A 16,147-nucleotide genomic window follows, 5' to 3' on the forward strand; every position below is an offset into this window, starting at 1 on the left:
TAATCGGGGCAAGTACACTAAAAACATTTACCGTATGATCATGTTGTTTGTTTACAGTTTGTTACAGAGGATAACCTTTTTAAAAGGCTAGGAATGGCACTTGATCCGAAACATCGCAACTTTAATAGAATTTTTTCAAACCGGTTTATAACGAACTAGGTTATTACGAATGATCGGTTATTACGAACTATTTTTCAATTCCCGACATTTTTATAGCTATTTTAATGCAAAAACATTACTTAAAACGAACTTGGTTGTAAGCAATCCTAGGATAAAACCAATTACTTTTTCAGTTCCTCAAGTACAATTTTATACAATTAATTACGAAAATGTTGCTATATTTGTATACCCTACACCAACTTTCTATGTGTCCAAGCTAACTCAAGAATTGTTCCATTATTTTATCTAGTCCCCATGCAACCATACCTCTTAAATGTTTTAAATGTTTTTGTAGCTCTCAAAAAATCGGATAAACTAAGTTTTATATGTATAAGTCTAAATGATACGCATATGATCGGGAATCATTTTACCCTAGCCCCCATACAAAGTCCCTTTCAGAAAATGACTTAAAGGTCAAAACGCTTATATAACGATGAAATTCTGCATAAATAAATTTAATGTGGACGTAAATCCCTCTACCATAATTTATAAGGATAGGTCCATATTAAAGAGAAGATAGAAGAATGTTCATTTTCCTTATCTTTACAACGGAGAGAGTATTCATTTAAGGGGAGCCCAAGCCGGCTTAGCATCTAGTGTCCTGTTATTGGTGCCAGCAACTTCGATATATCTCGAATATTTCATGTCTAGATTATTCCATCTATTTTCAACATTTTGAATAAAAGTACTTTTGATAAAACCTAATTGGGTTGCTTCTGAAACGCCGTTGGAGATATGCAGAGGGATTCCGTTCTGACTTGGCTCATATGCCTGTTCATTTCCATTGCAGTTCCGCTGATCCCAAACTATGCCAATGTCAGACAGAAGTGTCGCTTGGCTATCGACAAAAATTCCTATGTATAATGATCTATACTATTTCCATAAAATTTTCATAGACAGTAGAGGTGCCCAAAATTATAGATTTTCTTTAATTGGATCTTATTTTGTTCATTAGCATCTAATACTTTGATGAAAGACCCCATTTTGGTGTTATTGCAATCCCGGGGAAAAGAGGTGTTACCGGTACCACTACGCTGCCGGGACTATGATCTAATGTATTATCGGCCTTTGCTTGGAATGATTTAACATGGGATCGAACCAGAGAATTAAATAATCTGGTACCACGGGAACCTGTAGCCCGTAGGTTTTTCGGATTTTGTCTTGTTCCAGTTATTAAAGAGGTCCCATGTCGGTTAAAAGACTGATACACGGTAAAGTCTATAATACGGGATAAGTTTGGAGCTGTTACCAAAGCAACAGATCATCCACAGAGGAGTGGCTGTGGGACTAAGCGTTGGAAATAAGTTGGTGTTAAGTGTATATGATATAGGATGAATGTAGGGGTAAACGAAACTTAGTGAATGTGTCGGATATTGTTCTCTATGAGTGTGTCGAATGACTGAGAAGTGTGCTGGGTTGAATGGTGATGGATGAAATGTATCTTATACAAGTGATACCATTGAATTTTCTTTCCTTGTCCAGCTATGTTCAGGGTATACTATGTTCATACCAGAATAACCACAGTGTGTAATAACAAGTCCGCGGCTCATTTTTTCGGTTTTTGGGTTAACCGAATTTGCGTGGTTGTAAACGTAACGGATGTTTAAGCATCTCGGAAGTAAAGCAACGAGGCAGCCACGATCAGAGATTAGATAGCTTGAGTACTTGAGAAAAATGCTTGTGCTTGGACCGGCAGAATCTTATACAAAAATTGCCACCGGCGTGTAAGAAGCACAATGGGGCGATGGAGAGTCGTCTAGTGAACTCATCCTACTCTTCGATATCTTTCGGCCCATCCTAATGATCATGTTTAAACACAATTTTACAAAACTGAAGATCGACTTTTTCAAACTAACTAAATTTAACCAACAGTTAACAACAGTTTGTTCCGATTTCATACACGGTATACTTAACAAGGTACCAGCACTTGAGAGCAACCGCACGATTGTCAAATTTTTTTTATATGGAGTTTGACAATCATGCGTTTTATACCTGTATACAAGTCTATATATAAACAAGTTAGAGTGCTATATTCGGCTGTGCCGAATCTTAAATACCCTCCACCAGCAAGCTATTTTTAATTAAAACCCATTTAACTATCTAATTTATAAATAACTTGGCAAAATTGTTGTTTCCGTATTGATATGCACATGTCAATCTAATTTTAATTAAGTCCAGAAAAATTCATATTAATAGGCCAGTTCGAAAAAATTTGATGATATATCTATACACAAAACATATTCGTGTCGAATTTTATCCGGATATAATCATTTAATAACGAATTAAGTGGTATTAAGTGATTTTCAGAAGTAAACATTATATGGGAGCTAAGACAACTTATGGACCGATCCGAAAAAAAATTTCGTAGAATGATTTATATGCTCACAAAACATATTCAAGTCGTACTTTATCCCGATAGCTTTATTATTCAAAGAAATATATGCGTTTAGGTGATTTTTGTAAGTGGACCTTATATGGGACCATATTTGTGTCGAATTTTATCATGATAACTTTATTTGACAATGAAATATGTACATTTAAGTGATTTTCGGAATTGGGCCTTATATGGGATCTATGATTTATATGTACACAAAACATATTCAAGTCGAATTTTATCCTTATAGCTTTAGAATTTTATGAAATATATGCGTTTAAGTGATTTTCGGAAGTGGACCTTATATGGGAGCTATGACCAATAATGGACCGATCCGTAAAAAATTTGGTAGAATTATTTGTATGTACACAAAACATAGTTTAAGTGATTTTCGGAAGTTTGCCTTATATGGGAGCTATGACCAATAATGGACCGATCCATAAAAAGTTTAGTAGAATGATTTGTATGTACACAGGACATATATGTGTCGAATTTTATCACAATAACTTTATTTATCAATGAAATATGTGCGTTTAGGTGATTTTCGGAAGTGGACCTTATATGGGAGCTATGACCAATTGTGGACCACCTGAGATCTACGTTAATATTATGATTTCTGTTCATATTATATTTGCTTGTACAAAATTTTGTGTTGATACCGATATATTTGAGGGAGTTATTAACGATAAACTAATTTCCGGGAATATATACCTTTGTATGGTGGCTATGGGAAATATTGGATCGATTGTAAAGATTTTCAACATAATTAATCACTGCGTTGAAAAAATAATGTGTGACAAAATTCATCGCAATATCTTTGATAGTTTCAGAGAAAACTTCAAAAGAATTAAGCTACGTTCACACCTATCAAATGTTTGACGAAAATGACGTGACATAATATATCTTTGACGACATCAGTTCAGAACGTCTTTATTATTTGTTTCGACAGTATTTGCAATTACAAAAATCATACAGAATCAAAAAAAAAAAAAAAATTACAAAAATTAGTCTTTTCATCAAATGTTTTATAGGTCTGAACGTAGATTTAGGAAAAAAAACGCTCAAACTTAATTTATATAATAAAACAATTAATGTTTTTTTATTTTACCACATAGAATTCTTTATTTAAAAGCAAAATTTTTAACATGATTTGTTTGTTTGTTGTCGTTCCAATTTTTTTCAAGGAAACGTTATTGTTTGTTCATCATTAAATCGTTCTTTATATATTTTATTTAATGTTAGTAATTAATTAAACACATTTACATATAATTTTTTTTTGTTTGGGATTTTACATGAATAATATTTAGTTTTTCTTTTTCACCTTTACTATTTGAGTTATCAATGAATATATAGTTTCTTTTTTTCAAATACAACATTATTTAAAATTATAATTATTTTCTTTTAAAACAAATATTTTTCTAATGACAGTTTATAGTTGGATGTTAAAGTGCTGTTTACTAAAAGTTCAAAATTTCAAATTTTTTTTAATTTAAGTTTCAAATGTGTGCTTGATTAGATGATATTTTTGTATAATTAAAACTTGTTTTTTAAATTTCTCAAGATTACAGATTTTAATATTTTATATTCAAAGTTGAAACTATTTTTGTTAAAAAGATTTCTAATAAATGTGGTATTTTGGAATTAAAATTTATATGGATATTTTTGCTTACTACTTTTAATAGTTGTTGTTAAATTGAAGAAGAAGTTGTTATTATTAGGGGAAAGTTTGTGGCCCTCATTAGTTTTTTTATATGATTTTTTTTATATATTTTGTTTTAATATTAAGTTTTCTTTTTGTTTAATAGTGAAATTGTTTGTACCTTTGATAGTAAAATTGTATTTTAATATTTACTTTATTTGTTTGTTTTTCTTTTCAGCTACTTTATGGAAAATATTTGTTTAATAATGTTTTTGTTTTTAAGTAATTGTTAAAAAAAGGTTTTAATAACTTTTTTTTAAGTAAAATTGTGTTTTTTTATTTTTTAAAAATATTTTATTTTTTTATTTAGAAAAAATCCCTGAATGTAATTTTGCTTTTCGTACAAAGAGTTTTTTTTAATAGTAAGTATTTATTTTTAGTTTTTTGTTAAATAAAGAAATTTCAAAAAAATTAATTAAAACCTAAATGTAAATTTCAATTTGTAATTCTAAATTTTCCAAGAAAATCTTTTTTTATTTGTTTCCAATTTTATTTTGAATTTAATTTTAATGTCACATTAGAGCCAAACATTAATTTGTTTTATTTATTAAATTATCAATTTACGTTTATCAAACGTCCTAATATGCGGTTTGCAACTGCAATCATCACATCATGTGCTGTTTTATTTCTTTTATTATTATAATTTATTATGTCTTTTTTAATTATAAATTTTTAATTTTTTAAGAAAATTATATTTTTAGAGGGAGTTTTACAAAATATTTTCTTTTTTGTTTTTCTTTGCTGGAATAGTTTTTATGTTGTTGTTTTTTCAAATTTTCAAAACTGCAAAACATTTTATTTTTTCGTTTTTCTTCGTTTTGCAGTTGGTTGCGGAAAATTCTATTTATTTGGCAACTCTGGTGGACAGTCCGGTTGGTTGGAGGGATGAGCCGCACGAAAAGCTGGATTACTCTCCAATTCACGATCGATACGCAAAATGATGGGATAAGGACGTAAATCAACATGGAATCTGAAAAAATAACAAAGAAATTAAACATTTTTAAAATTAAATACAAATGTGAACTAATTCCGACCGATCCCCAGAAATTTTGGTACATTGAACCGTATTTATATCAAATTAGTAAGAGTATAAGATTGTCAACATACTACTCCATAGAATAATAGACTAGTCATGAAACTTGTAAGCAGACTAGAGCGTAGAGTAGTCAATGAAATAGTCCATCGACTGGACAATAGACTATTCAATAGGCTAGAGAACAACTAGTCCTCTTAATAATCAATAGTCCATAGTGTAGTCAGTACTTTAGACCATTAACTTATCAATATACTAGTCCATACGCTAGTCAACAGAATAGACCATAGACTATCGAAGAAGAACTAGTACAAATACTAGTCAATAGACTACTCGCATAAATTAGTCCATATACTAGATAATATACTGGTCAACATACTAGTCAATAGACTGGTCCATATACTAGTCCATAGACTGGTCTGTAGACTAGTCCATACTTTAGCTAAGAATTAGTCTAAATACTAGTCAACGCCAATAAACTGGTAGATAGAATAGTCAATAGATTGGTTAACAGACCAAAGACTTACTAGTCAATAGTCTATAGTGTAGTCAGTAGTCTAGTCAATAAACTAATCTATATACATATATTAGTCCATATACTAGTCAATAATCTGGTCCATGTACTAGTCTATAGACTGGTCAGTAGACTAGTCTACAGACTGGTCAATAGGCTAGTCTACAGACTGGTCAATAGGCTAGTTCATAGACTAGCGAAGAACTAGTCCAAATACTAGTCAATAGACTGATACTCGAATAAATTAGTCCATATACTAGACAATAGACTCGTCAACATACTATTCAATAGACTATTCCATATACTAGTAAACAACTAGTCCACATACTAGTCAATAGTCCATAGTATAGTCAATAGTCTAGCCCAGAAACTATTCAATATACTAGTCCATAGACTATTCAATAGACTGGTCCATAGACTGGTCTTTAGACTAGTCATTAGACTAGTCCATAGTTTAGCTAAGAATTAGTCTAAATACTAGTCAACGCCAATAAACTGGTAGATAGAATAAAAGACTTGTCAACAAGTCAACAGACTGGAGAACAACTAGTCCACTTACTAGTCTATAGTGTATTCAGTAGTCTAGTCAATAAACTAATCTATATATATTAGTCAATAAACTGGTCCATGTACTAGTCTATAGACTGATCAGTAGACTAGTTTACAGACTGGTCAGTAGATTAGTTCATAGACTAGCGAAGAACTAGTCCAAATACTAGTCAATAGACTGATTAACAGATTAGTCAATATACTAGTCAATAGATTAGTCCATAAACTAGTCAATAGACTGGTCCATAGACTTGTCAATAGACTAGTCCATAGTCTATCTAAGGCGTCAACGCCCATAAACTAGTAGATGGACTAATCAATAGACTGGTCAACAGACAAAGGACTAGTCAACTAGTGAACAGACTAGGGAACAACTAGTCCACTTACTAGTCAATAGTCTAGTCCATAAACTAATCAATATACTAGTCCATAGACTAGTCAATAGACTGGTCCATATACTAATCCATAGACTGGTCAATACACTAGACAGTAGACTAGTCCATAGTCTAGGGAAGAATTAGTCCAAATACTAGTCAGCTCCAATAAACTACAAAATAGACTGATCAACAGACTAGATCAGAGAGGAAATCGTTAAATCTACTCAAAAGTTTTCCGAGTCAATCGAACATCACTACAGTCATAAAGGATATAAAAATACGATTTTACAAAATCCTTTAAAAAAAAAACTTCTTACCTGCGTGCATTAAAAACTTGAGGAACCAAACAACAATCAGCCATGGAAATTTCATCACCCACACAGTACTTGCCAGCTGAAGTCGATAGAACCTTTTCGACAGCCCTAAAACCACGGGTAATCCAATGTTGAGCCCATTCTTTTTTCTTCTCCTCGCCGACATGAATCAAAACGATAAGATTTTGTAAAGGTTGAATGCCCGAGCAGATAATTTCACAAATCTCACGAACTTTGGCACGTTTGTGAACATCTTGAGGCAAAAGAGGACGTTGAGGGCGTGTCTCCTCCAAATAATGCATAATAGCCAAAGATTCAATTAACGTATGGCCATCTATAGAATTAAATACATATTTAATATATAAAATAAATAAAACAAATTTCAAATTCTTACCAATTTGCAAAGCTGGTACTTGTTCCATGGGATTAACCTCACGATATTCATTGCAATGCTGTTCACCGCCCGATTTAATCAAACTAATGGGTTTAATATCATAAGGAATTTCCTTCAAATTCAAAGCAATGCGCACACGCCAAGAACAGGAACTGCGCCAATACGAATAAAGTATTGGCTTTTCATCGGAAGCAGCAGCCGCAGCGGGAGTAGAAAGTACAGTATTAGTGCTCATATTTAAATGGTTTTTAATTAAATAACAACTACGATCTTTGAAAAACAACGACGACCTGTTAGTCTCAACTGTTTTTCTCAAATGTGGTTGAAGTTTTGTCCACATGTATCTCATGTTGTGGAATTTAAAAAAAAACAAATTTAATTTATTCCAAAAATAAATCTGGATTTTCTAGTTCAGTTTCTAGTATTTTAAATAAAATTTAAATTTTTTTTATTTTCTTTAAGAAAATATGTATCAGTAAATATATTCTGATAAGAGTGTGGTGTCTCTTAATGGTAATTAACCGGTTTTTGACTTAATTTTATTATTTTGTTTTTATTTTACATTTATTATTAATATTAAATCTTATCATTTGGAAGTTGTTCAACTTAATAGATACAATTTTAGTTTGTTCGTTGTTTAGCTTTTTATCAAATTGTATAAGTTTTGTTTGTTTTTTCTTTTTGCTCAAAAGAAAATAAACATTAAAACAAAATGCCTTAAAAATAGTGTAAATAGTAAGTATTAGGTATAATATTGTGGACATCAGCTGATTTGTTTTGGAATGTATATTACATATTTTGAATAGTAATGACAATTTAAGCCACAAAGTATGTATTGGATTTTTACGAGAAACTTTTTTTTCCAATTAAATCATACTAATGCTTAGTTTTTACTGATTTTACTGGTTTCGAACAACAATATTCTTATAAGTCTTTCTGATATACATAATATGTGTATATTTGCCTCCCAAAGATGTCTGGGACCTTCAGAAAATTGTTTTCAACATATATGCAGACATCACCATCGTTACTTATAACGATTTTCAGTATTCATTTATACTTTATATGGTCTCGGAATTAATTTACCTTTCTCGCTCGGAAAGCTTTATTTGCGTAGTTCGTTTGTATGGAGGATAGATGAAATAATGTAAAAATTTTGAACCATTTTTAATAGCTATCATGTTACATATTTCATTTAATTATCTTTAAAATTGCGACCTGTAGTTTGATGTATGACGGACCGACATCGTTAAATCGACTTAGGAAATTATTCTGAGCCAATTGGCATACTTTAAGACCAACATTTCCATACGTTACAGTCATCAGATCAAATCATATTACCCATTATTACCCATACTAAGGTATTCATTAAAACTTTTAATTTCAGAAAATGTTATTATGTTTTGACCGTTACCAGTATCAGATTTAATCTCATTTCTAACTTAATTTTAATAATTCTCATTTAGTTGATAATATTTTTATTACTATATGTGTTTAAATCCGAATACGTAGGTAATCTGAAATCAATTCCATTTTGGGATTAATTCAATCTTTTTTACACACTTAAATCAATCTACTTTTTATCTCAAATCAAATATGCATTTGCGATTAAATCAATAAGCACATTGTAAGATCATTTTGATCCGAAAACTTAACGTACTTTTGAAACTCTTCGGATTGATTTGAGTACTCAATTCTTTTTTTGAGTGTACTTATATCAATGTTATTTTTTATTTACTTTATAATCGAAAGCATTTAATATACATACATATTTTAGAGACTTCATTGATTCATGTTTGAGTCAACGTTTCGAGATATCATGGAGGTTTTACCTGAAAAATCTGTGCTGGTGTAATTTGATAGAGACTAAAATCCGACTTAGGTAGACTAAAAGCTTTTGAGTGTGAAATCCGATAATTCAGCATAAATAACTTTTATATAAACATAAATCCTTCCACCAATTTTTTCGAGGATCGGCCCATATTTAACCCTATCCCCCATATAAAGCATCCTTTAGAAAATCAGTTTTTGAACAATTTTGTATTAAGACAAGTAGGAAAGTATAGTCGGGCATGGTCGACCATATTATATTTAATAACAAAGCATTTAAGTTGTTTACCTTTATTCCGAAATATTTTAACAATTTGTTGAAAAAGGTGATTTTCTAAAAGAGGAGTTATATGGGGGCAAAGGTAAATATGGGCCTATCCTTATACATTTTGGTACATGGCTTTACGTTTACATTAGAGTTATGTGTCTGGATTTTATCGTGATACTAGTGTTTATTAGTGAATTATTGACCTTCAAGTCATTTTCTGAGGGGGACTTTGTATATAGAACTAAGTTTTGCCGATACTACAATATTTAACATAATTATAAACTCAAGAGCCCTTTTCGGGGGTAGGGTTGTATGGGGGCTAGGTGAAATAATGGACCGATTTCAATAGGCTTCGTCGTTGGGCCGAAAAACACGTATGATCCAAATTTCATCAAAATATCTTGAAAATTTCGACCTGTACCTTGCGCACAAGGTTTACACGGACAGCCAGCCGGACAGACGGACAGACATGGCTTAATCGACTCAGAAAGTTTTTTTATTTTTGTGCGTTACAAACATCAGCACAAACGTATAATATCCTCCCCACTATGGTGGTTTAGGGTATAAAAAATATTAAAAAAGTCGTCAATTGCTAACGGATTTTTATAAACAAAGTTGCGTTTTCTCATGAATAGACATGGTTTTCTAATAAATTAATAAATAGTACGGTTCCTATATAAAATAAAAAACATCTCCAAACTTGGTCAACTGTGAAAAACTAAAATAAAAGATATAGATAAAAGTTTGCTGATGAAATTCACACATATCTCTCCAGGTTACTTAAACGTTATATATGTCATTATAAAGGCCTCAGCTTCTGCTTCCTAAATCCGTGGAGAAACTTAATATCGGTTGAGATTCAACTAAGTTACTGACTTATAAGTGCTTAAAGGTACGAAAAACCGGGTTTTTTACCCGTAACTCAAGATTTTGGAGGTGTTTGGCAAATTTCAAAAACATATTCTTGTTCTACACGGATCAACATTTAAGAAAAGTACTAACACTTCCCAGGTATTTATTTTTGTCGAATAGTGTAATTTCTAGACAATGAAAATCCTTGAAAATTTGAACTTCTGCTTAAATTTCTACATTTGAAATTTCAAAAACTTTAAAATACTAACAACACCTTTAAAGGATTTATTCACTTCCCATTACATCTAGACTAAAAATAAAATAATTTTACAATAAATAAAGAACTTCATGTGTGAAAAGCGTGAAATAACAAACAACAAACATATGTATGCAAAAAATTAGCATTTAAAGAATAAATTATCCTGCAAATGAATAGAATAGAAAAAGCACACACACAAACACACAAACAATTTAATATTAAACATTTCCTTGTAAAAATACAAAATACAGAGTTCATTCACCGACTAAAGCATTTGGTTACCAACGAAAACGAAAGGGAATAAGACAACGAGGGGACATGACAAATTTCCCACAGAGGTTATTGAACCTAAAAAAAGCCAACAATAACAACAATGAGGAAAAGCAAACAATAAAATATGAGAAAAATAAAGTTTAGTTAGATATTTCCTACTACTAAACACATAGAGTTCCCTCAATTTAAGCACGGCTAACTAAATTGTAAGAGTGTGTTTGTGTGTGTGTAGAACACCAAGGTCGGGTCATTGAACCTACCACGGCAACATCAACAGCCAACATCAGCAGTAGCTACAAAATAGGAAAAAAGCTAAAACAATTTTACTTTTTTTTGTTGCTGGTAACCAAGAATTTATTACATGGAAATATGTCTACTTATATTTTTTTATCCTGTTGTATTTTACTCTTATTTTAAGTCAACATTAAACGTATTCAAGGACATTTATTGGGAAGAAGAATAAGAACAAAAAGGTAAAATACAAGTGATAGAAAATACAATTATTTACGGAAGAGAATTTTTTTGTGTCTTCTTCTTTTGCATTGAATTCAGGAAGATTGAAATTACTCGTTTTTTTTTTGGCATGGTAAGAGTTAAGGATAATGAAAGCTTTTTGCTTGTCAAAAAATCGAAAAGCTCTTAGTTTTTTAGTTAAGGGAGAGTAGTAGGGAGATTAAATTTGCCGCAGGGTTGTCATAGTTATGGAAATTGGCTATTTTTTGTGATGCTTTTAGTAATAAAATACCCTGGAAATTTCTAAGAATTAATATAATGGGGATGAGTAGGGAGTTAATTGATTAATAAATGATTTTAGTTGACATCTGATGAATTGCTGTTGATGGGTGATAATTGGAAATACGTACAAAGACTTAAAATAAACATTTAAAGTTTTTATATGAAGGCTAAATAAAATTAGATACATTTTTGTATCAAAATTTTCATGGTATTTTGAATAGAGTTTATTGAAAATATGTATGTATCTGCACGTTATGTTAGAGACGTTTTTGACTGTTAGATTTAGATTTTACATCTCGTTTAGAGGCAGTAAAAGGAAGTACACTAGAAATTAGTTCTAATATGTGTGAAATGCAACGCACTGTACGACTAGTCTGATCTGGATTAAAATGCTCTAATGACGGTTCAGTCCTATGGAAACTCTATGGAATTCGCAAATTTGTGTATTTTGTGAATGTGTTCCAGTTGTAGGCACTGTGAGGGCTCTGGTAGTTTAGTGTTATAGCCTGTTAGACTTGAGGTCGTGGGTTAGTTTTCCCAACTGAGGCACTGGTAATGTAACCAGTGCAAAGGTAGCCCAGGGATATTTCTTCGGATTTGTTGTAACATACATACATCCTCTATTCCAACTAACTAACTAACTACTACTAACTAACTAACTAACTAACTACTAACTACTAACTAACTAACTAACTACTAACAAACTAACTCACTAATAACTAACTAACTAACTAACTAACTACTAACTAACTAACTAACTAACTAATAACTAACTAACGAACGAACGAACGAACGAACGAACGAACGAACGAACGAACGAACGAAACGAAAGAACGAACGAACGAACGAACGAACGAAACGAACGAACGAAGAACGAACGAACGAACGAACGAAACGAACGAACGAACGAACGAACGAACGAACGAAACGAACGAACGAACGAACGAAAAAACGAACGAAACGAACGAAACGAACGAACGAACGAAAGAACGACGAAACGAAAAACGAACGAACGAACGAACGAAACGAAACGAAACGAAAAACGAACGAACGAACGAACGAACGAACGAACGAACGAACGAACGAACGAAAACGAACGAACGAACGAAACGAACGAACGAACGAACGAACGAACGAACGAACGAACGAACGAAACGAACGAACGAACGAAAACACGAACGAACGAACGAACGAACGAACGAACGAACGAACGAACGAACGAACGAACGAAACGAACGAACGAACGAACGAACGAACGAACGAAACGAACGAACGAACAAACTAACTAACTAACTAACTAACTAACTAACTAACTAACTACTAACTACTAACTAACTAACTAACTAACTAACTAACTAACTAACTAACTAACTAACTAACTAACTAACTAACTAACTAACTAACTAACTAACTAACTAACTAACTAACTAACTAACTAACTAACTACTAACTAACTAACTAACTAACTAACTAACTAACTAACTAACTAACTACTAACTAACTAACTACTAACTAACTAACTAACTAACTAACTAACTAACTAACTAACTAACTAACTAACTAACTAACTAACTAACTAACTAACTAACTAACTACTAACTAACTAACTAACTAACTAACTAACTACCTAACTAACTGTTTATGTTTCACAAAAAGTTGCTTCGGGTTCGTGCCACATAATTATTTGCCGAGAATTTTGTAAATTTTTGTAAAAAAAAAACATCTTTGTTCACATGTTCCAAATTCCCAAAGCTGGCATCACAAAACGAAACCCAGTTTTGGGAACCGTGGTATCTTTCTTTTAATTTAGCAAAATTAATTTTCGATAAAAAAAAAAAATATTTAAATTGTATTTAAAGTCTCACTGTGTTATCCTAAAACGATTATTAAAACCTATTTCCATATGGAAAAAGTGTGTATTAAACCATTATTAACTTTAATAATTGTTTTTAGATAAGGAAGTTAATCTCTACAGCTGTTTATTTTAACTATTTTCGATAACAAAGAATTATCGAAAGGAAAAACTGATTTGATAACAATCCAATTGCAAAATTCATAATCGTATGAATTGAAATTGGAAATTTTCCTTTCGATATTATTCAAGATATTCACGAATGGAATCCCGGCATTCCTGATCGAGTTATATAGATCGTAAATAACTTTGATAAAGAAATTTTTTGAAAAAACCACAGATCCATTTCGATATTAAAAAAAATATTTCAAAATTAAAAAAATACTAGTATGTTTCCGAAAAATAAAATGATTTAGAAATTAAAGGGTTTAATACATATGTATCTGTAAGTATGAACTGTAGTTCCCCGTATTTAGGACAAAACAACAAAAGCTGGCAATTCTTTTGAACGAAAAAAATGCCGGTATGAGTGAGTGAAGAGAGTGAGAGCAAGTAGAGATTTAAAGGCAACCTAATGCCTAATAGGAGATTAGATAAAATATTAATTAAAAATTAAATATATTTTGCTAACATATTAATATTTTAATAAAATTAATAATATTTAAATTTTAATAGAAAATTTAACAACAAATATACTAAAATAGTTGGGCAACTCTAAAACAAAGTTTCAAATACAACTTAAGAGTATGAGAAATTAGTTAATTTGGTCTGATTTCCTTTTTTTGTAAGTAGTAACAGACATGCGCTTTAAACACAATTTAGATTAATGTTTTATGTCTAAAAATCCAACAAATCCATCAGGAAAAGAAAAACCTCATACTCTTAACTGCCATGGTCATGACCACATACTAAAAGTAAAACGTCCGTCCGTTTTATTTAAAATAAAAGAACTTAGTTTTTCTAAGTTTAAATTGATAAAAAATTAGAGTATTTTAAAGAAAACAACTTACCTTGGCTATGGCCGATAAGGACATAGCGTTATGATGATACTTTGAATAGTTAATTTTGAAGCCGTTTATGGAAACCCCGTTGAAAAGAAGAAGTATATACGATTTGTTGCTTAACTCGTTTTATTATTCACCAATAATTATTAGTTTCTAACACTTTATTTTTTTTAGTTCTTTAAGTTAACGTTTTAAAACCCGGCTATAGGAAGTGGGCTTGGCGTCTTCTATGCGGCACCAAAGTTTTAATACTATTTTAGTTTCCAGTACAACAATAAAGCAACGGCAGTCAGCACACACCAAAAAAGAAGAAGCCACTAATACTACCTAAACTAAACTAAAATTACACAGAACAAAAATGAAATATATAGAATTATATGAGACGACCACGACCACAGCCACGATGTTTATGACGAACACACATAAAACGAAGTGGTGGATTATAACAAAAAAATTCTAAATTTATTAAATTTTCAATGAAATTCCCAATAAATAATTGCACATTCGTTAATAAACTTTAGGATTTCGAATACTTAATGCAATATTTCAATTGACAATTTCATCAGAAGGTTTTAGTTTAATTTAGAAACTTATTTTAACGAAAAATGCTCCTTCTCTTAAAAATGCTTTTTATTTTACAAACGCACACACAGAATTTATCACTGAAGTGAAGTGAGCTGTTTAACAGAGTCCTTGCTACTGACTCTGACTCCGTGCTTCTCTAATATTAAACTTACACTAACACAAAACACATTAAACGTCGTTTTAACTAAAAGAAAGCGAGCCATTGCTGTAACAAAAGGGATAAAATGCTAAAAAGTACTTTTTTTAGTACTTTCGGGTAGGTTAGTGATTACTGTTCTAGTCTGGTAGACCGGAGGTGATGGGACCCGATAGAGGCCTAGGAGTATTTCATCGGATTTGGTGTATATATATCCTCCTTTCAACTAACAAATTGTATTTAAAATATTTTTTTCAATTCATGTAAACAACTCTAAACTTTACCCATGTTTAATTGGTACTTATTAAAGAAAAAGGTACTTTTTTATTTTATTTACTTTTCAATGCCTCTTTAACTAAAACTTTTACAACATTCCTGCCATTCTCTTTAATTTTTTTTTTTTTGAATAAAAAGGACAATGTTGAGTAACAACCAACATGCTGCCTAAACTACAAACACCGTGACACATACTCTCATATGTCGGAGTATCTGTGTGTGACTTTACTTAGTAATGTGTGTGTCACTGCAGTGAGTGAGCTTGGTATGATAGAAAGCGAAAGGTTTTATTATAATTTAGTTGTTGTTTTTTGCCATTTGGTTTAGTGCCTTCGTTTCTGTTGGCATTTATGCTGAGAGTAACTTACTATATATAAGAGAGTCATGCTAAAGCTTTGCTGTGGAAAAATCGGGGATGAAAATTATGGTACAATTGTTTTTATTTGCAAAAAAAGTAAGAAATCAAAATGAAAATTTAAAAAATACGTACTTCATTACAAAATATTTCATATTGATAATTTGAAATTGTTCCTATTAATATTGGGTTTTGATAACAGATCTTCAATACCCAGCTGAGTTCCTGTTTTGTTTTTAAAGTTCCATTTAGTACTATTTTCCCGCAAAATTTAGAGAGCATCAAAATTATATTTACTCTTTTAACAAT

General features: G+C 31.1%; 1 protein-coding gene across 2 annotated transcripts; it reads right to left on the bottom strand.

The window, feature by feature from the left end:
- Nucleotides 1-3,682: 3,682 nt before the first annotated feature.
- Nucleotides 3,683-15,226, bottom strand: LOC119601921 (probable maleylacetoacetate isomerase 2). Of its 2 annotated transcripts, XM_037953171.1 has the most exons (5): nucleotides 15,134-15,226; nucleotides 14,493-14,823; nucleotides 7,414-7,591; nucleotides 7,023-7,353; nucleotides 3,683-5,202 (listed from the first exon to the last, which is right to left on the bottom strand). In XM_037953171.1, the coding sequence occupies exons 2-5, from the start codon at nucleotides 14,514-14,516 to the stop codon at nucleotides 5,073-5,075; spliced, it is 663 nt and encodes a 220-aa protein (XP_037809099.1). In that variant the 5' UTR covers nucleotides 14,517-14,823; nucleotides 15,134-15,226; the 3' UTR covers nucleotides 3,683-5,072. The 2 variants fall into 2 exon arrangements, with proteins under 2 accessions (XP_037809099.1, XP_037809098.1); XM_037953170.1 differs by lacking the exons at nucleotides 14,493-14,823; nucleotides 15,134-15,226 and having other exon boundaries at nucleotides 7,414-8,096.
- Nucleotides 15,227-16,147: the final 921 nt, after the last annotated feature.

Source organism: Lucilia sericata, unplaced genomic scaffold, assembly GCF_015586225.1.
Source record: "Lucilia sericata isolate MDLA Ls3-8-SP2 unplaced genomic scaffold, ASM1558622v1 Contig000199F_arrow, whole genome shotgun sequence".
Classification (NCBI taxonomy): Eukaryota; Metazoa; Arthropoda; class Insecta; order Diptera; family Calliphoridae; genus Lucilia; species Lucilia sericata.

Coding starts and splice junctions, on each gene's coding strand:
- LOC119601921 (XM_037953170.1), bottom strand. CDS start 7,762: ATGAGATACATGTGGACAAAACTTCAACCACATTTGAGAAAAACAGTT. Junction 7,354..7,413: donor AGTACCAGCTTTGCAAATTG/GTAAGAATTTGA, acceptor TTAATTCTATAG/ATGGCCATACGTTAATTGAA. Junction 5,203..7,022: donor CAAGTTTTTAATGCACGCAG/GTAAGAAGTTTT, acceptor TTATTTTTTCAG/ATTCCATGTTGATTTACGTC.